General features: G+C 39.7%; 1 protein-coding gene across 1 annotated transcript in view; it reads right to left on the reverse strand.

Annotated features, from left to right (window-relative positions):
- The window catches only part of UNC5D (unc-5 netrin receptor D), a 559,949-nt gene that overhangs the window by 99,673 nt on the left and 439,831 nt on the right, over positions 1–20,445 (reverse strand). The window contains exons 5-6 of the mRNA XM_035004059.1: positions 1,572–1,752; positions 420–587 (exon numbers count right to left, since the gene is read on the reverse strand). Coding sequence (XP_034859950.1) covers positions 420–587; positions 1,572–1,752 — 349 coding nt within the window. The remainder of the gene's footprint in view (positions 1–419; positions 588–1,571; positions 1,753–20,445) is intronic.

The raw sequence follows: 20,445 nt of genomic DNA on the forward strand, positions 1-20,445 counted from the left end.
AGGTGAGTTGATTGGATGGAAAAGGGTCAAATTTTTGCTACCTGCTTTGTGCTCACGGACAACTCCATCCCTGTTATTGTTCAAGTAAGTGCCACCAGATGGGAGAACCCAAGGAGAGAAGGGAGGGTTTAGCCCAACCAGACCCGGGTAATACAGAAATACTTCAAAGCCTTTGGCTTGTTGATGGTGAGTGTCCAGGATCATGTAAATATTGAATATATATATTTACTCCCAAAAGGAGGTATCTCACCCAGGTTCTTGCCACCCTAGTGAGGTCCACACTAGCATTTTGGACAAAGCCTGCATTGTGAGAAGATGGGAGAGAATACCTTTGGGAAGGAAGGTTCTATTCAGTGCTTTCCACCAGCTTACTAGTGTTGGTGGGTCAGAAGGGAAAAGGGAATCTATACATATCTCACCAGGACAAAGAGAAGTGCAGGTTATTTTCTGCACTGACATTCCCTCACAAAAGGCCCCACCATTGAGAGGAGCTGGGTTGGTGCAGGTCCGGGAACGTTTCTGCCATCCTCTACCACAGCGAACATTGCAGGCTGACCACTCTGTCCAGGAAGACCAGCCTCCATTCACTGAGAGAGAGAAGTGGGGAGGGGAGAAAGAAAGGAGAGAGGTTTTTACTGATTGCCTACTATGTGCAAGCCACTATGCCGGGTGTCGAGTTCGGCATCTAGGGACCAAGACACCCTGTGGACCCACACTGGCTGCTCCATTATGAGGCAACAGTGGGGCTCCCCTTGCCTCTGTCCCTCAGTCTACTCATCTGATAGGATAGGGACCCAGAGAATTTCCTCTCTGGGAAATTATGAAAAACAGGAAGAAGTCATCAACACATCTCTAAAGCGCTTGAAAATCCAGAGTACAGGAAGAAAATATCAGCATTTGAATTTCTCTTACTTTAAGTGCTTCAACAATAAATCCCAGGGCTCTTTTGCTGCGGAAGGGGAGGCCTTTACTTAAATAGCCGGGAAGTTCTTCTACAGGATACCTGAGATATTCAGAAAATAGTAATGTTTGTTTCTGGTGGATTTTTTTTTTTTTTTTTTTTTAATTTGCCAGAGAGAGGGAGAGTACAAGCTGGGGGAGTGGCAGGCAGAGGGAGAAGCAGGCTCCTCGCTAAGCAAGGGGCCCGATGCGGGGCTCGATTCTGGTGGATTTCTTATGCCAGGAGAGGAAGTGCCCAGAGCAGGTCTGGGGAGGATGCGGGTGGATGTTGGATTTGGGAGGGTGGGAGGCAGAAGGTGCCCACTTTGCTTCTTTTCGAATATTAACACAATGGGAGAAAATGAACGACTTTTAAAATTCTTTTTAAAAGAGGGACTGGAAACGTCCCTATCTCACGAAAGTCCGGTACTGGAGGGAAGAGCAAACACATCAGTGGTAATAGGCATGTATTCTCCCTCTACCAAATGGGAGAGGCAGGAGAGAGCACAGTAGTGAATGATCCCTAAAGTCCTTTCAGCTCTAAACAACGAAAGTTGTAATGTAACATGCATCCCTCTACTTCTCCACTTTCCGTCCTCCCTATCCATTCCTGGCCTTTGGGCTGGTCTTACCATAAACCACCACTGTGGCTGACAGGCTCCTCCTCTTGGCCACGATGTTGGCTGCCATGCAGGTATAATTGCCTGAGTCCGAGAGCCGTGCCTGGCGGATGATGAGGTTGTGGTCAGCCCTGGTGTCAATGTTCTCGTCTTGCTCAGAGTCAATGGGCTCCTCATTTTTCAGCCATTCCACCTATAAGAAGACAGGAACGTCTACTGGTCATTAAAAAGAAAAAGAACTCTTTTCTGGAATTGCTAGGTGAGCAGTTCTGGTGTGGGGGAGAGAGACATTCCTAACATATAGAGTAACAGCAATGATTTTTCCATATCCCATCCCTTTTATTTAGCCAATTTGGCATATTCAGGAAATGAATTGAATGATTTTTCCATATCCCATCCCTTTTATTTAGCCAATTTGGCATATCCGGGAAATGAATAGTGTTCACTCGAGTTAATAAACTGGAGGCAGGAAAAGAACACAAATATGTACTGACTTTGACCCATTTTTTAAAAAGGCGGTGGAAGAGAGAAAAGAGGGGACTACAGTTAGGTCATTTTGTTATATTTCATTTTATTGCAACTCTGATGATGATGACTGTTTCCACAACAAGTCTAATATGGAGCTCAGAAAGTCAACACATATACGCAGAATTTTGTGCTGAGAGGATATTTATATTGTCAGACAAGGTTTCAGGTCAATGTTTGCATTTAAACACATTTTAAGAAAGGTGGGATGGGGCGCCTGGGTGGCTCAGTTGGTTAAGCATCCAACTCTTGGTTTCAGCTCAGGTCAAGCTCACAGGGTCCTGGAACTGAGCCCTGCCTCGGGGCTCTGTGCTCAGTGGGGTAGTCTGCTCCCTCCCTTCCCCCGCCACCTCTCCCCCTGCTCACACTCTCTCTCTAAAATAAATATTTAAAATTTTTTTAAAAAGGTGTGGTAATGTATAAAGGCCAATATAATACAGATTTGGGCAATCATAGGGAGTAAAATCCAAATCTCAGTGTTCTCTAGTCTTGGAGATACATTTCTCTGGTGATCAATGATGTAACTCCTTCAATGATCCAACAGACATTTAGGCTGGGTTAGATGCCCGGCACATTTAAGGCCCAGCTTCTCCTCTGGAGGAGCGGACTTCCAACATTCTCTGGGCACAGGCTAGTCCCATCTCCGATTTATTTTCTCTAGTTTGCTCCCAGAGAACCTATTTTCCTCTTTCCAGTTCTGCTCTGATTCTACCCTTGGTCCAAACGTCACTTTCCTTGGATACCTGGAGAAGACAGAGATGGAACCTTCTGCTCCCTAGATCCTCACCTTCCCCCCAGATGGAGTGCAGCACCCTTAGTGCCCCTATTTTACAAAGCAGGCCAATTTCACCCCTGAACTGCCTGCCTTCCCATTGTGTCCTCTGCTTCTGTATCTAAACAACATCTCCACTCTCTAGTGCCATCTTGGTAGTGCTAGATGCATCTCATTTGACAATAACCATTTAGCTCTAGGTATCAAAGTATATTATACACAGAAATTTAACAGGCACATCAAAACCATAATGTAACACAAAAAGCAATAGCAGTGACTACACCAAAGAGACACCACACAGTAGCAAATGCATTGGGGGATTTTTCCTCTTACCCTGCCCACCATTAGCACAGATGACTGAAAGCTGGCTTTGGAATGAGATGCCTCACTCCTGTTTAAATCTAAGGAATCCTAATTTACCAATAAGCAAGTGACATCTGTTGTACAATTTGGTTTTATAAGGATTTGTTGGTCTCTATGATGAAATTTACCCCATTAAACAAGAGTTCAGAGTACCAAAAACATCACCATCCAAAAGGTACCCTCCAAGAGGTCAATTTTGGAAAATAAGGTGACACAAAATAGCCAAAAGAAGAGATCTGAGAACTGCTTTTACATATCAGGAAGAGGAGAAAAAGGAATGTGGTTCAGGGCCATGAAGTAAAGAAGTAAGCCTGACTACCAGAGTTCCTGGTAGTTCCTGAAGGGTGAGTCACCATGTCCCAGACTGGAGGAGGCACGGGCACTAATGATGACCCCCCCAAGCCCCAAAGCACGGCTGTGTTTAACAAAACAGGACAGTGGAAGGGATTTTAAAACACATCTGACCCCCAGTCTGTGAAAAAATGCCCTCCGTTCCCCACTGACACTGCATATTTTATAGTAATTCACTTATTCACAGATGAATATTCAAACACACACTGGCTATCAGAGGGGGGCTGGAGAGTTGGGTAAAGCTAGATAGACAAAACCCACCTGCATAGCCTCTCCTTTCATGGATCTTAGAGTTAATGGGTAAGTTGGAAATAAAGAAGTCAATCCACATCACAACCAGAAAACAGGAGCTGGGAGTCACACTGTCACTGATATCTGGGATGAAACACTTGCTGTAAGGCCAACAGGGATGGATTTTTTAAATCACCACCATCACAGCTATGTCACTGGAAAGAACAAGCTGGTCTGCTTAAAGTAGGTCTGGGGACCTTCTGTTCTACTCCACTCTCCTGGTTCAGAAATTCTGCATGTAAATTGCCCGGTTTTCTGATTGTTCATTCCCTTCCTCTTGCTATTTGTGATACCTAGAAAGCTGTTCCCTATGTCCCCACCTAAGTCTTCTTTACCACAGTTCCCCACAAACAGCTGGTCAGTAAAGTCAGGCAGTTCTGACCCAGAAGTAAATGATCTCTAGCGAGTAAACAGCCAGAAAGAGCTCTGGGGACTGAAACCAAAAGAGTCCCAGCACCTGGAAACCAAAGACAGCTTTCCTGAAGGAATTTCAGCTTGGAAGAAATCAAAACCACCATCATCAAGTGTAGAGGTTTAGCTTCAAATTAAAAACTTACATAAGAATAAACCATACACAAAATTAAACAACCAACCAACTAGGAAAATATTTGCTACAAATGTGGCAGATAAAAGGGGGAAAATATGATGATTCGAGGAATCATAATCTCAAGAGCTCAAGCTCTCATACACTAATGATAGAACTCCATCCTTGATAATACAGCATAAAGACAAAGAAAAGGGACATGTGGCAATTAAACAACTGAATAAATATCCTACACCACTCATAAGAAAGTTAATATAATGAAGTTTTTTCTACCAAAATACCAAAGATTAAAATTCTACACACACACACACACACACGCAGTTTTTATTTTTGTGGTTTGTTTTTTGTGGAACTTGCAGAGTATGGGGCATTTCTGTGATTGCTACTCTACCATTATCCCCTTTCTGGGATCTGAGCAACTACCTCTAACTACCTGGGCTGTGGGCTGCTTTTATTCTTGCCTCCACAGTTGATTCTCCATGAAGGAATCAGATCATTTCTGGCTCAAAACCCTTCAATGGTCTTGAATCTCACTTAGAATGAAATTGCAAATCCTTACCAAGGCTAACAAAGCCCTTCTCAGTCTGGCCCCCCAATCAGTTCTCCAGCTCAGATGCCCCCAAGTAATCCCTGCTCCCTCTGTTCCAGCCGTCCTGGACTCCTTCCTGTCCTAGAAAGCTCAAAGCAAGTTCCCACCCACCTCAGGGCCTTAACACTTGCTGACTCCTTTGCCTGGAAGGCCTTTCCCATAAGCACCCTCATGGCTCAATCTCACTTTTCATTCAAGTCTCTGATCAAATGTTACCTCCTCAGAGAGGTCTTGCCTACTAGTCCTTTTTCCTAAGCAGCCACCCTTCCCTGTCCACTCTTCTGCCCTATCTGCTTTAATTTTCTTCCTAATATTTATCTCTATCCGATAGTCTTAAAGATAGTAATGCCTTTTGTTCTTGTAATGATGATCCTAGGAATTTACTAAAGGAAAGTATTAGGGCTACAGCAAGGATTTAAACACAATAAATTATTTTTGGTAGAGAAAGAAAGGGAGGGAGGGAGAAAGAAAAACGTATGCCAAAGCCACATGCCAAATAGAGCTTTGTTTAAATAAATCATGATGCAACGATATGATTTAATGTTATATAGACATGAAAAGTCATGATTTCAACTAGAGAAAACATAAAAAATGCTCCTAATATATGAAAGAGTCAAAATGCAAAATTGTATGTTTAGCATTATCATAAATTCATAAAACAAAAAAAATCATGAACATATATATACTTAAAAAATGATTGGAAGAAAATGCAGTATGTTTATAGAGGTTTTAAGAGAAAGCTGTCCTTCCCGTGGCACATTCAATGGAAAGCTATTTAGTAATCTGACAAAATCACTTTAGCTTAAAAAATCCCTCTTAATTACCATGTGGCACAGTGGTTTTCAAATTTATATTTAAACATAGAATGTTTCCTCAGTTTAATGCTTATCTGAAAGCCCAAGATGAAAAAATAGATAAGGCAATTTCTTACAACCACTGAAGACGTGAGGGTATCAGAGCCACAGATGGGAGGGACCCTAAGCTGAATTAACGTGGCCATTCCCGGAGCCACTGTTGGCAGAACTCCAGCAGAGATCATCTCTGTCCTTCCCTATGTCAGTCATGCCCTGTAGAGATGTTCAGGCACAACCTGTACACCCATATAAGTTGCACCTACCATACAATCTACCCCCTACCCACCCACATGTACTATGGACATATGCAATATGTCTCCCCAGATCACAGTCTGAAAAACACTGATAGAGGATGAATTTGGTATCATAGTTATATACATGTTGTGGTATACTCAGTGTTTACGGTGTCATGACTGAGGTCCCTCAATCCAATTATGTCTATAAACAAGCAGTGCATTAGGAGACTCCTAACTGTGGGAATTTTTTTATGTAAACTAATAGTTTATCCATTAAATTGATGGCAAAATCTTTATGAGGAAATCAGTTTGGTATTTTCTGGGCGTATAAAAATGACAAATTGCTTTTGGATTTACGCTTTTGTCACTTAGAGAAATTTTAAAACATTTTTGATGAGCTAAGTGCTCCTAATGTTGAGTAGTTTAATAAATAAGATAGCAAAAGCATGCCCTAAACCAGCAGTTGCAAACTCAAATGTTTCTGGGGGCCAGGGAGGGAACATAAATTACCGAAGTGGCCCTGGGTGCAAGACATCCATGAACATCACTTGCATATTAAAGACAAGGGGCTGTTCATTTCCCCAAAGGAATGAGCTCACTCTCATTTGTCTTAAAAAATGTTATCACTTTCTGTCTCCTTTTGTTTTTCCCACTTTAGGTAGATACATGAGTATTAAAAAACCAAAAAAACCAAAAAACCAACAATGAGTATAAGGAAAGTGACAATGACCTCATTTTTGCTTAAAAATCTCTTGCTTTTAAATTCACGGTGGTCTTTGAATTTCTGGAGTATTGAGCCTCTGTGTCAGGATGTATAGGGAAGTGGTGGCTATTTATGACAAAATGTAGATCACATCACCTGTTGCAAATGTGCAGCCATCAGTCAGGTTCAGACCATGGCTACCATGGTAGTCAGAGCTTCCAACTCTCACAAGAAAACCAGGGATGTATATTCTAATGTAATATTTCTTGATTCTAACACGATGGCTCAAAATCTATTGGGAGGGCCAAACAAAATATATCCAGGAACTAGATTCACTCCCTCTTCTCCACAAATACAACACACCAGCTTTCTGGCCACTTGTGAACATTACCACAAAGATACCCTTCACTGAAGTTAATTTCTTTTCATTAAATCTGCCTCCCCCATCATCCTAAAATGTTATGGTTCATATGTATCATATGCCACTCTCCAGGCTTTCTCATGGGAATGTCTGACAAGTATCATAAGGGCATGAATACTGAGTTAGAAAATTATTTTACAAGAGGTTGCCAACACCGGGAAGGCCCTAATTAAGCCCTTAACAGAAGCAATGCAAATTTTCAAATTAGCATTGGGATCAATACATTGACTACTTTAAGCTAAAGGACATTTGTATCACTAAAGCCAAATGACCTTGTGCTAACAGGTCATCTCTTTGACAGAGAGGCTTACCAGTCCAGAAGGTTGTTGGAGGCATTCACCCCTCAGAGAAACAATTCTTCATATGTTTCTCCTTATTTGGTTTAGATAAATTAACCCAGTTAGAAGCGTGTGAAGAAACTAGTTACTTAGAGGTAATGAGCTTATGGATTTGTAGGATGCCCGCATCTATTAGCATAGTGTTATGTACAGATGGTCTGCAATTTGTAGATTTTTCCAGTTTATAAACAAATCTGGAAAAGCAGACCATCAAAGACAATTAGATTTCCTGCCAGGTTCCTGATCAGTCATTCTGGTTAGCAGGGGACCGAATGTATGTAATTGATGAGCCTATAGATTTTCTCAAAAATAGGCAGCAAGGTGTAATTGGATGGGGAGGGAACCTCCTTTAGAAGACTAATGGATTGATGCTCTGTGGGGGATAACCTTATCTGAGACCTGGGTTACAGGTGAAAATGTTTGTATGAGACCTAACATTTCACCTCTACTGACCTTTTGTCAAAGACATCTATGAATGTACACACATAAACCTTACACTTAAATGTTTATTTCCATCAGACAGTATGTCAGAATTCTAATGCTCCTGTTCTTGTTCTTAATATTCCATAAGACAATGAGAAGACAGTGTTACTAACCTTTCAGAAATGTAAAAAAAAAAGAAAGAAAGAAAAAGAAAAAGAAAAAGAAAAAACTAGACTAGAAAGAAAAAGCCATTTTAATGACCCAGCTCTCTTCTCATGAAGGAACCCAAACCTCTTCTCTGATTTTTAGATAGCTTCAACCTGAAACTTTTCCTTAATATCCCTGAGAAAATGCCAGTGAGGACCATTTGTTGATATCATGTACCTATCCTCCAATTCCAGTCCTCTTTGGGGATTTGCTAGACTGGTTACGAAATTGAGTTGCTCATATGTACTATAGATGTAAACTCAGATTTATGACTTTTGAAGGTTCTCCATCTACTCATTGCCTGTGATCATTTTCTTTCTGAAAATGACTCAGTGGCATGCTCCTTAAGAACACGCAACAATGTTTTAAATATTCTTTTATCTTGCACAGAACCTACTTCGGAGGATGTTCAATGGCATCTCTTGAATACATTTTCTAGCTCAAATTGATGTGCTTACAAATTTAGAGACAGGCATGATACACATGCATACAATAAAACTTCAAGCTGCATCATGGAGTGAGGGTCAAAGGAGGATATCCTTGCTTTAGATCCCAGGGTTGAGCACAGATATGATCTAGAAGACAGACATTTTTAATGTAGTTGTTCTTAAATATATTCTGGGAGCCACTTCATAATGGCTACATATGGTCTTATGTTGAATTTATGTATTTGCTCAAAGTATGAATTATATAGCATAATCAATGTGGGTTTTTTCTCCCTACTACAACTAAGGGTGGCTTGGGAAGGCAAGCCCCTAGGACAGAGTGGAGAGAAAGACTACATTAGGGAGTAGGAGAGGCAGAGTCAGGTAAATAGTGGAAGGGCACAGCAGTTCCCACTGTTGTCATTCCCTACATAACATCTCAAACTTTCTGTGAAGTTCCCATCTTACAAAATAACAAATGTGATGACTTCTGTGAGAAAACAGAAAGCAGAGGAATTCATTCTACCTGGTAAGGGGTAGATAGAACCTTGAGATAGGCCCCAAGGATACCTTGCCCAGAGTTGGATACATAGTCAATGGCAGGGCCAGAATCAGAATCCAAGAGGCTTGCAACAACTGTGTGCAGTCATCTATACCATTTGCCAGATTTGGGCGGAATGACCATATGCTATTTGCAAAATTACACTGAAATAGAGAGGACTGGCACCATCGAAGATAATTTTGTAGACATATTTCAGGATTTCATGATCATTCCTAAGGAAGAGCTGCAAAAAATTTTCTTGATAAAAGCCTCACTGTTGGAATCAGTGTATAGTCTCCTAGGGGGCTGATTTAAAGGACAGCTCTCATTTGAATGTGCACGTTCTGGTTATATTATACTAACATGTCAGAATGTTCAGAATGTGGCCAGAGTTATTTTGACATCAAAAATTACTCAATATTTGTCCATGTATAACTCATGGAAAGTTATGGTAGCCCTCTCAAAGTTATCTGGTGTTTTATTTGCTTTTTTGGCAATGAGCAGAAATGAGTGGAACACATAGTCCATGAAATCAGGCTGGGACAATACAGCCTGCAGTCTTAAAATATTTAAGAAGGCCAACTGTATCTAAGTGTGTTGGGGGATGTGTAGAAAAACATTTGCTTTCCTGAGAAAAGGAACAGGTATTTCTGGCCTTTCACCTGTTTGGGCATGAATGTGATTCTAAAGACATGACAGCCATCTTGTGACCATGAGCAAAAGGCAAGAAGCCACAGAGATATTGGTCATGGTCTTTATACTCCCAAGTGAACACACTATGGTTCAAGACCTTATCTCATTTGATCCTCAGAACTCCAAGGTAGGCGAAGAAAAGATATTCTTCCCATTTCATAGATCCTAGGATTTGCCTAATACAACATACTTGGAAAATGGCAGAACTAGAAGCAGTAGCCTTCAAATACCTTTTCTACCAGAAAACATTAGCTGTTTTCTTATGTCTTTTACTGACCACATAAAGTGCTATTCTTTAACATTTCCCATGATTTGGCCTGCCATTCTTGAATAAATCTAAACTGGGACTTACTTATTGCATAGAGTGACATTCCTCTACTCACAGTGGAGCGTATGGACTTTTTCTTTTTTTTTTTTTTAAGATTTATTTGAGAGAAAGCATGTGCTCACATGTGAGCGGGGGAGGGAGTAGAGAGAGAGGGAAGGCAGACTCCCTGCTGAGCAGGGAGCCCAACGAGGGGCTTGATCCCACAACCCTGAGATCATGACCTGAGCCCAAGCCAAGAGTCGGCACTCAACTGACTGAGCCACCCAGGAGTCCCAGAGCATACTGTTTTCTAAGGTTTAGCTCAGGCCATTTCTTGCTTTGCCACTTTCAGAGGAGATGTCACCTGTCCTCTCCTCTCTCCTTGACAATATTTCCTTCAAGTTATTTATAACCCTACTATCAGGTTTCCCCTTTTGTCTTCCTTTTCTTGCCAGACTGTATAGATTGATTTTAAAGCCACCTACACTGCAGTTTCTTCAGTTTAGCTCTACTTATCTGATTATGCATCACAAAAGGAAGCAGAAATCCAACTTAATTGTGAAGGCACAGCAGCAGAACCAGGCAAATGATAGGAACCTAATGATCACAGATTGAATCGCACTGGCTGATGCTGAAGGAAATTACAGACATGCGTACCTCTGCAGAAGCCAGGATTCTGGTGATGGAACTTGATGTTCTGACATTGTATGTCTCTTGTCAGATCAGTATTGTCCTTTAACTTCCCCTTTTTAGTTATGAAAGTCAGGTGTAGTCTCATGTGTTTTCTTATTCATTTTGACAGGTAAACGGTCTCTGAGAAAGGGAACACCCTGATCCACTGTTTACTGAAAGTTTAACACTGTCACGAGTGAAGAATGAGCCCTGTTTACATTAATGTAAAACATTTACAAGAATGTGAAAGGCAAAAGACAACATGGAACAGAGGAAACATCAATAAGAGAATGGGGAGAGAGAAGCAATGGGCAGAGGATTTGTCAGGAGAGGCACCTGCTGCCATTTTCAGCTGTGTTTTCCATAGTGCAACACATCTTGTGTTTTGCTAACTCTACCTTTGCTCATTCCCATCTGCTAGGAAAAAAAGGATTCTGGGTTTGAACCTTTGACGAAGCAACACCTAGAAGGTGCTTGCAAAGCTTGATATCCCAAGGAGTGATAATAAATATAGTGTCATGCTCCATTTCATTTTAAGAGACTATTTTAGGATGGGAAGAACTCTCTAACAAGATTACAAAGAGTTGGCTTTCAGAGAGACTTAAAACTGTTTCTGTATTCATATTTTCTCCCACAATTTCTACTATGTAAATAAGGTTTAAAGGTGGTAGTCGGGAGATATTAATTAACAATTCCCTTTTCTTGTTCCTTGCTACCATGTAATATATGCTCAACTATTGAGAAAATAGCCATTTTTAAGGATTAAAGCATTAAAGACTAAACATTCATATCATAAACTGGTTTTAGGTGCTGATATCTGAGTTACACACAATTAGATAAAGATACACAAACACATATCACTTACACATACATATATATACACCATCTGAGAAATCTAGTCTGCTCGGAATAAAAATGTTTCCATCAGCCACAGTGAAAGGCTAATCATGTAATGATCTACAAAGGAAATGCATGGACAGATATGGATTAGCTCAGCTTCCGTATACTGGGTGGCTGAGAATGAATTAGCATAATCATAAATTTGTTCCAATTACAGAAGGCAATTATCAGAGACCAGCGTACAACATTATCAAAATGAAATCACCAAAGTGCATCTACATTCCAGGTAGATGCCACTGAGTTAATAGTGCTTAAAAAAAAAAAAAAGCTCTATATTCATTCATCTTTCATCTCTTTGATTACTATACACTCCATGCAAGTTCCCTTTTAGCTGACAGACAAAAAGCTGCTAAGAAAGAAGGAAAAAAAAATACATGCTGTACAAAAAAAAATATCACACTCAATATAATAACATAACTGTAAAGTCTAAAGTCTTGTATGGATAATTTCTCTAGATCAGTGGTCAAGGATAGTGCTTTTACATTTTAGACAGTACTTCCCATCACCTCTTGTGTTCTCTCCGAAATATTGATGAGGAATAAAACTGTGACAAAACCCGTCCTTATCTGCTCCAAACAATAGTTGTCTGTGCAGAAACTCAGTGCTGTTTGGCCAGGGTAACTCCACTGCTGTTCATACTGTTTTCATTTTTGCCTTCCCATCAGACACGGGACCTGTTGCCTTGTTAACCATTGTCAGCCTGGAAAGGGTCCAGGAGAGTTAAATCTATTTTGTAAAGAGGGCAACAGATTTAGTTCCAAATTTTAGAGCTAAAAGGGCAATTCAACTTAACTAGTTAAGATTATACATACATATATTAGAATGTGCCCAGGACTTCAACAAACATTAAAGAGATGATTGAGAGAGGGCAGATTATACCGAGAAAGACAGAAAAGGATTTCTACTGTAACGACATACAGTGGGTTGTACTGTTACAAAGGATGATAGGCCCAGCAGGGCAAGAGGAGGGAAAAGAGGAAGGAAGGGAGACTCACATTTTATTTGTACTGACTGCTATACACTGGATACCAATCTAGGCTCTTTCACATCTTAACCCACTTGGTGAGCTGGGCATTCTTATGTTTTTATACTTAAAAAGTAACTGAGAAGGCAAGAACTGAAATATTCAAACATGCTCAAAATTCTAGCAACTTAAATCAACAAACAAACAAAAACTCCTTCCTTTGTTTTTTCATAGCCGCCTCTCTTGAATTCTTTGGCAAATACTCAACCCTTATCATTACATTTCAAATGGGCTTCCACCCCATCAACTCACTGAATTGCTCTTGCTAAGGCCACCACTGATCTCCAAGTTACTACATTCACTAAATGCACATTGTTTTGCATTCTTACTGGACTTTCAGGGATAATGAGAACATTCTCGAATTTTCTCCTCCATTGTTTTTTAATAATTCCACATGTTCTCTCCTCCCACCCTTCCGACCAATCCTGCCTTGTCTCTTTTGTTGGCTTCTTCTCTATTGAAACACGAAGTGTTGCATTTCTTTGGCTCTCAGGATTAGGCCCCTCTCCACACCTGCCTGTACAATGTCTTTCCAATATGATATCACCACACTTGTGTGTCATGGCCACATCCTGAACATTTCCAAATGAATATCCTCAGGTCATTGACCTTGAGCTATAGCTTCTTATATTCAGATGCCTACTCAGCATCTATTTTTGTATGCTTCACAGATACTTTAAGCTCAACATGTGGAATTGGATTTAGAATTTTTTTTCTTACAAGAGAAAGGAATAGAGGATTTTTTTACATGTCTGACATTATAATATTTGAACCTTCTTATCTGAAAATAGGAATTCACAGAAAAAATGGGAGGGTTGGTGACATAATAATTTTACATTAAAAAGCACACTCTTGATGTCATATATAGAATATATGGGACAGGGAGGGAAAGGCAAAGCTAACTCAGAGAAATCCTTAGAAGACTATAACAATAAGCCTGGGGAGACTCTGGTAGACCGAACTGGGAGGCTGTGATGGGTATATAGTAAAGAGCCTTGACAAGAAGTGAAGGGCTAAAACAGAATGAATGAAGATTTGATATAAGATTTAAAGAGAGGGCAGTCGAAATTTGGCACCCGTATTTCTGACTTGGACGAGTGATATAGGGAACTCAGATGAAAAGATCATTTTGGGATGTTGTACTGATATGCATTGACTGAATATCACCTTGGTCCTAATATACAAAGAGCACTCTCAAATCAGTAGAAGAAACAGACAAGCAAACATGACAACAGAAAAATAAGCTAAGCACTTGAATAACTCCATGAAGTTTACAATGTATATTAAGGCTTTGAAATAAACACTTTAACCCAGGTCTCTCTTCAGCTCCAGACCAACATAGTCAACTACTTTGTGGGCATATTTCCTCCATGAGCTTCAGGATAAATTGTATCCATTGTATTTAATTGTGAAATGAAGCAAAAAGTATAAAATGGCGGGGGTGGGGTGGAGTGGGGTGGCGAGTAAAGATACAACACCCTAAAGAAAATCACCATTTTTTTTTTTTAAAGATTTTATTTATTTGACAGAGAGAGATACAGCGAGAGAGGGAACACAAGCAGGGGGAGCGGGAGAGGGAGAAGCAGGCTTCCTGCCGAGCAGGGAGCCCAATGCGGGGCTCGATCCCAGGACCCTGGGATCATGACCTGGGCCGAAGGCAGACGCTTAACGACTGAGCCACCCAGGCGCCCCAAGAAAATCACCATTTTAACGACACAAAAGGGAAGAGGAATCTACAAAAATATGTTGTTGCTATTGAGGTAAGAGAGAAATCAGAAATGTATGTATCATGGAAGCCAAAAAAGAAAACATTTTAAGTATTGAAAAATTATCCCTGAAATAAAAGGTGAGTATAGTAAAGTCCCAGGCTCCATTTCTACATGAAGCTCCTCCTACAGCATGTGAACTAAAGGACTCCACTCTGTCTTTGTTAATGAATGTAAATAAATAAAATATTTTCCTCCTCTTTCACTTTCCTCATATTCACTAGAATTTCCCCAAAGTCAATTGGCGACTTGAAAAATAAAGTGGTATCTCTTTTTCACTCCTTATAGTAAAACAAACCCAGGTATATAAAATATTAAAAATATAGTCAGTGAAAGCACAAAAGTACCATAAGAAAGCACAGGTGAGTATTTTGGTAATTTTTAGACAGGACAAGGATTACCTGCATGGTATAAATAGCAAAAGCACAAAGACTGACTACTAAAATTTTAAAGTTTAACATATGTAAAAGATGCCTTAAACATAAAAAAGATGTTTGCAACATATGACAAAGTGTTATTATACTAAAATCAACAGAGATATTAAATACATTTTGTAATTTGTACAGCATGATGCCTATCCAATAAAAATGGATGCTGGATAATATGTTCTACCAATACGTACTGAACATCAGCTTGCTTTCTAATATACAAAGATCATGCTAAAATCAATAGGAAAGACAACTTCCAACAGAAAATGAGCTAAGTACTTGAATAGACTAGAGGAGAAAAATATGTATGGAGAACTAACATAAAAATTGTTTAACTTCTCCAAAAATGAAAACGAGAGGATTACCGTTAGCCTATTCCTGTGGCAAAGCCTGAAACTATATAGGGTTGTCAAAATTGTAAAGAAATAGATGTTTTCATTTACTTTAGGTGCCGGTCTAAATTAGTACATCCCTTTTGTGGGACAATCTTGCAGTTTTTACCAAAACTGAAAATACTGCCATCGTTTGATGTAAATTTCTACTGGTTCCAGCAGAATAATCATCGGTAAAAATCCAGAGATATATGCTAAGATGATAATTAGAGCCTTGTCTATATTAATGAAGAAACTGGAAACAACCTAATTGTTCACTAAAGATTCAGTCAATTATGGACATTTATTATTCCACAGAATACTATGCAACCATCAAAAAGAAGGATGCATTTCTAATGGGAAATATCTCCATGAGATATTTATTAAGTGTAAAAAGCAGATCCTAAAACTGCATTTCTATTATCTCCCCATTCAGAGACACTCATAAATAGCTGGAAGGCAGTTCACCAAATGTTATTTGGGTGGTGGAATTATCAGTGATCAAAATTTTCTTCTTTCTAAATCCCTATACTGCTGAAATTTTTAGTATGAACTATTGGACAAAATTTCTGGCTCCCCCTTTTATAAGTAATTTCACTTCCTGGCCCCTTTTTAGTTTGCTGGGGTCATATGACTAGTTCCGGTCAATCAGTCGTCAGTTGAAGTAGCTTGTCAGTTCCAGGACTGAGTGTTTACTTTCCTGTGTTGAGACTCTTTTGACTTCTGTCTTTCTCCCTCTGTCACAACAGCTCACAATTTTTTTGAGAATGGCTATTCCATTAACCTTGGAACTGCAGTAAGACTGTCATGAACAGAGCTCCCAGATGACATGTGATAGCTACATAACACAAGAGAGAAATCAATTTTTGTTATTTTAAGCTACTGAGGTTTCTAGATTGTTTGTTACTTTATCACCTAGTTTACCTTATTTTCTGCCATCTATATTATGTTTTTAAGCAGAAAGCAAAAAGCTATTTTCATTAAACAAAGATATGTTCCTCCAAATGTTTCTAACACTCCTGGTCTCTAAGAGGTAAACAAATTATCTTAAATTGCATATCTCTCCCCCCCCCTCCCAAACTAATACATTAACTAGAAAAGCAATCCATTTCTAGATGGCTGGCAGGCTAAGTGACTGTCCCACATCACATTTTTATCTTCATAGGCATCCTTACCTGGTTATTTTAGATAACTCCTTGATTTCTGCATCATCGTACACAGTGTAGATCATGGCTAGTAAGTCATTGCTTCCAAACTCTAACCTCTAAGTCCATGGAGGAAAATTTAAATGAAATTATATTACTTTTCCATGTCATGCTTACTTCAGTTAACTATATAATTTCATCAGCAAAATTGAGTTTTTCCAAGTCTGTTTTAATTTTTTTAATGATTTTTTTTTTTTAAGATTTTATTTATTTGAGAGAGAGAGAATGAGAGACAGAGAGCACGAGAGGGAAGAGGGTCAGAGGGAGAAGCAGACTCCCTGCCGAGCAGGGAGCCTGATGCAGGACTTGATCCCGGGACTCCAGGATCATGACCTGAGCTGAAGGCAGTCGCTCAACCAACTGAGCCACCCAGGCGCCCCAATTTTTTTTTTTAATGATTTTTTTTTTTTAAGATTTTATTTATTTATTTGAGAGAGAGAGAATGAGAGACAGAGAGCACGAGAGGGAAGAGGGTCAGAGGGAGAAGCAGACCCCCTTGTTTTAATTTTTTTTAATTACATAGGTGGTATCATGCGTTACAAACATTCCAAGAGGAATCCAGAAAGAAGTGACTCTGCACATCCAACACTGTGACACTGTCTCATTTGGGGAGGGTGTTTACATTTCCCATTTTAATCAGCCTGGTCAATTAAATTGGATGGTTTCCTATTTGTTTCCTCCCAGTTTATCCCCCTCTTCTTTGCATTCTGGTTTTATGAACTAGCTCAGAGCTGCTTTTTGGTCTTCACAACACTACAGGGAATGTTTAAAAAAGAAACTAAATTGCCTTCATGACTTTTTTTTTTTCAAATTTGCTGGAAATTAGATTTTTCAACAGCCTCTATGCTATAACCCCCTCCTTCTTTTTTAATTTAAATCTTGGTACTAAAATGAGCTTACGATATTCCATTAATATCACTGGGTGGGGGGACACTTGTTTCCTATGCAATATACAGGTTAGTCTATAATTCTCCCTACTTCTATCTTTCATTGTTCTATAATGTGTATGTTACATACTTTATATATGTATATATTTAGCAGTTTACTTGCCTTAATTATTCTACCTTTCCATATTACTTATCAAAAGTATTCAATTATCAAATGATCACAACTGTTGAAAAAGAGAGTATAACCTATTTTGGGATTGAATATTTAATCATTTTGGGAAAATTAAATGTATATACATGTATCTTAAGTAAGCATACAGTTCTTATCAAAGAATTAGCTGAATATAGGGTCCAGAAGAGCAGTAGTATGCTAGACCATAAAAATATACATTGCACTTTCTCCACAGATAACTCATGAATTCTATAATGTAAAGATTATCAAGAGTTGATTCTGTGTAGTACCTGCCTTAAGTCAGCGTGGAGTTAAACCCCTATTATTCCTCTGTAAAATGAGGAAAAAAAAAAAGGTCCCTTCTTTCCCTTCCTCAGAGGGATCTTGGGAAAACCATGGATGAAGTGACTTTGGTACAAATATAAAGCAATAAATTAATGTAACGTGGTAGCAGATTCCAGGAACAGATAGATGGTCTTGTGCAGCTTCACTCAGGATATAAGTTCAAGAGGATAAGACCAGACAAAAGCACATTGAATATGTGTCCTACATGCCACTCAAGGAATTTGAACTCAACCCTGAAAGCACTAAGGAGCCACTGATAGGTTTTAACCAAATGAGTCTGGGTTCAAAAAAAATCATTCTGGTATCAATGTGAAGGTGCCAAGTGATGCTGGATTAGAGAGGCCAAATAGGTAGTTTTTAGTCCGCCAAAGAAGAGAAAGGATGAAGGCCTGCATAAGGCATTCAGTAAAGATAGGGAAGATTCAACACAGAATAAATACAACTGATACGCTGTTGTAAGTTCCTAGCTTGGGCAACGTGTACCCTTAACCAAGACAAGGGGTCTCGGATTTTCAAGGTCAAGTACCTGTTTTGTACATGTTTTCTACATTGTTGGACACGTTTAAGAACTGATCATCAACTTCACAACTGGACTCACCCAGCTAAATAGACATCCCAGCAACATGCAACAATCAGTGTTTCTGGTTTGAGAATAAAGAACATTTCCACCAGGCACTGTAATCATCAATAAAAACAAGGCTTCTCTGCAGGCTTCTGGTTGGAGGGGATCATGTTATAGGTCACACCATGAAATAACTTTATAATTCTTGAGTTAAGAGGAGGTTACTCTGGCCTTTTACACATGTCTGACTTTCGACTGTGGTCAAGAAGTGGAGTGTACAAACATCAGAGGTACCACATCCAGACTGTCACCACTCCTTGAAGAGAGCAATCAATGATTTTCTGGATGCAAGATCACACTGGAACCAGCATAAAATTAAAAAGGTCAACATCTGGCTGGTGGTTATGACTCACTTTCTTAGAGCCTGTTCTTTTTGGTTTATAAGCCCATGTTCTTGTTTAAAAAAAAAAAGAAAAAGAAAACTTAGCTGAAGTTTCCTTACCCTTTATTTTTGTTTTTATTTATTTATTTATTTTTTGGAAGAGAAAATTATTTCTTTATTCTATAGGCGTTATTTGACCGTCTACTATGTAAGTGACACTGTACTGGGCACCATGGGAACAAAGAGGTAATGACACAGTGCCCAGCTTAAGGTACACGGAAGCAAATGGGAAAACAAGACGCACACGCACACGACGGCATACCCGTATGGCATATGCATCATGCCAGATTCTGTGCCACAGAAATTCAGAAGAGTTCAGGGCATGCTTGCCCGGCTCCCATATCACCTGGAACATAGTTTGTTTTAACACTTGCCACATTGCTTGTTCACAAACTATTTACTCCAGTTAATCTGTGACCCTTTATTTTTTTAAATTTAATTTTATTATGATAGTCACCATACAGTACATTATTAGTTTTTGATGTAGTGTTCCATGATTCATTGTTTGCGTATAACACCCAGTGCTCCATTCAATACGTGCCCTCTTTAATACCCATCACCGGGCTAACCCATCCCCCCACCCCCTCCCCTCTAGAACCCTCAGTTTGTTTCTCGGAGTCCATAGTCTTTCATAGTTCGTCTCCCTCCTCCAATTTCCTCCCCTTCATTTTTCCTTTCCTTCTCCTAATGTCCTTAGTCTCTCATCATTCGTTGTGACCCTTTATTTTTAAACCAACCACTTCTCATCAGCATTTTCTAGTGTAAGTAGGACGCATCAAAATAAAAGACTGGATATTTTTTGTCATCATTTTACAAAGTGCATAGTACCTGGGATAGAAACGAGGACATTATATTTGGGAATAATTAGGATCGAATTCTTCCCCCATTTCGCAAATATTCTCTCTTCCTCTATGTCTTTCTCTCCCACACATCTAGACATACTTACCCAAACCTCTACACACCACCCTGCTCAGCACCACCACCACCATCACCAGGGCCCGAGTCGAGACAGACATGATTACAGAAGAAGGGTACCTTCCTTATTTTCCTGTGGATTCTTAGCGTATCATGAATACTTATGTTACCTTTAGGCCAAAAGGCTCAAACCATCCAAAGTGCACTGTAGCTACCATTGTAATCAATAGAGTCAATCTCTCTAGTGCTTAAGAACAAAAATGCGAGCTGATTGGATTTGTCTTTAGAGTACAATGAATTGGAATAAGGGCAGGATGGCTGTTGGCTGGAAAGTGCTAAAACGATCAATCATTTTCTATGAGGCTCTGGGCTGCCTAAAGACAAGAAATGTGCTTGCTGTGTTGCTTCGTCCCTGAGCCCTGTTTCTGGCACACAGCGGTTAGGAGTAAGTAAATCTCAATGAGGCCCTAAAGGAGATGTATGGTAACAGCAAACATGTGACCAGTTATGAGTTTGCTTCCTTTGCAGGGCTGTTCCTTTTTAGCCTGGATTTGCCTGCCTCAAAATAGGAGCGGGGTGTGTGATAAATGTATGGAGGGAGGGCTCGGTGGTAC

This window comes from Mirounga leonina, unplaced genomic scaffold (assembly GCF_011800145.1).
Source record: "Mirounga leonina isolate KUSES-001 unplaced genomic scaffold, KU_Mleo_1.0 Mir_128, whole genome shotgun sequence".
Classification (NCBI taxonomy): domain Eukaryota; kingdom Metazoa; phylum Chordata; class Mammalia; order Carnivora; family Phocidae; genus Mirounga; species Mirounga leonina.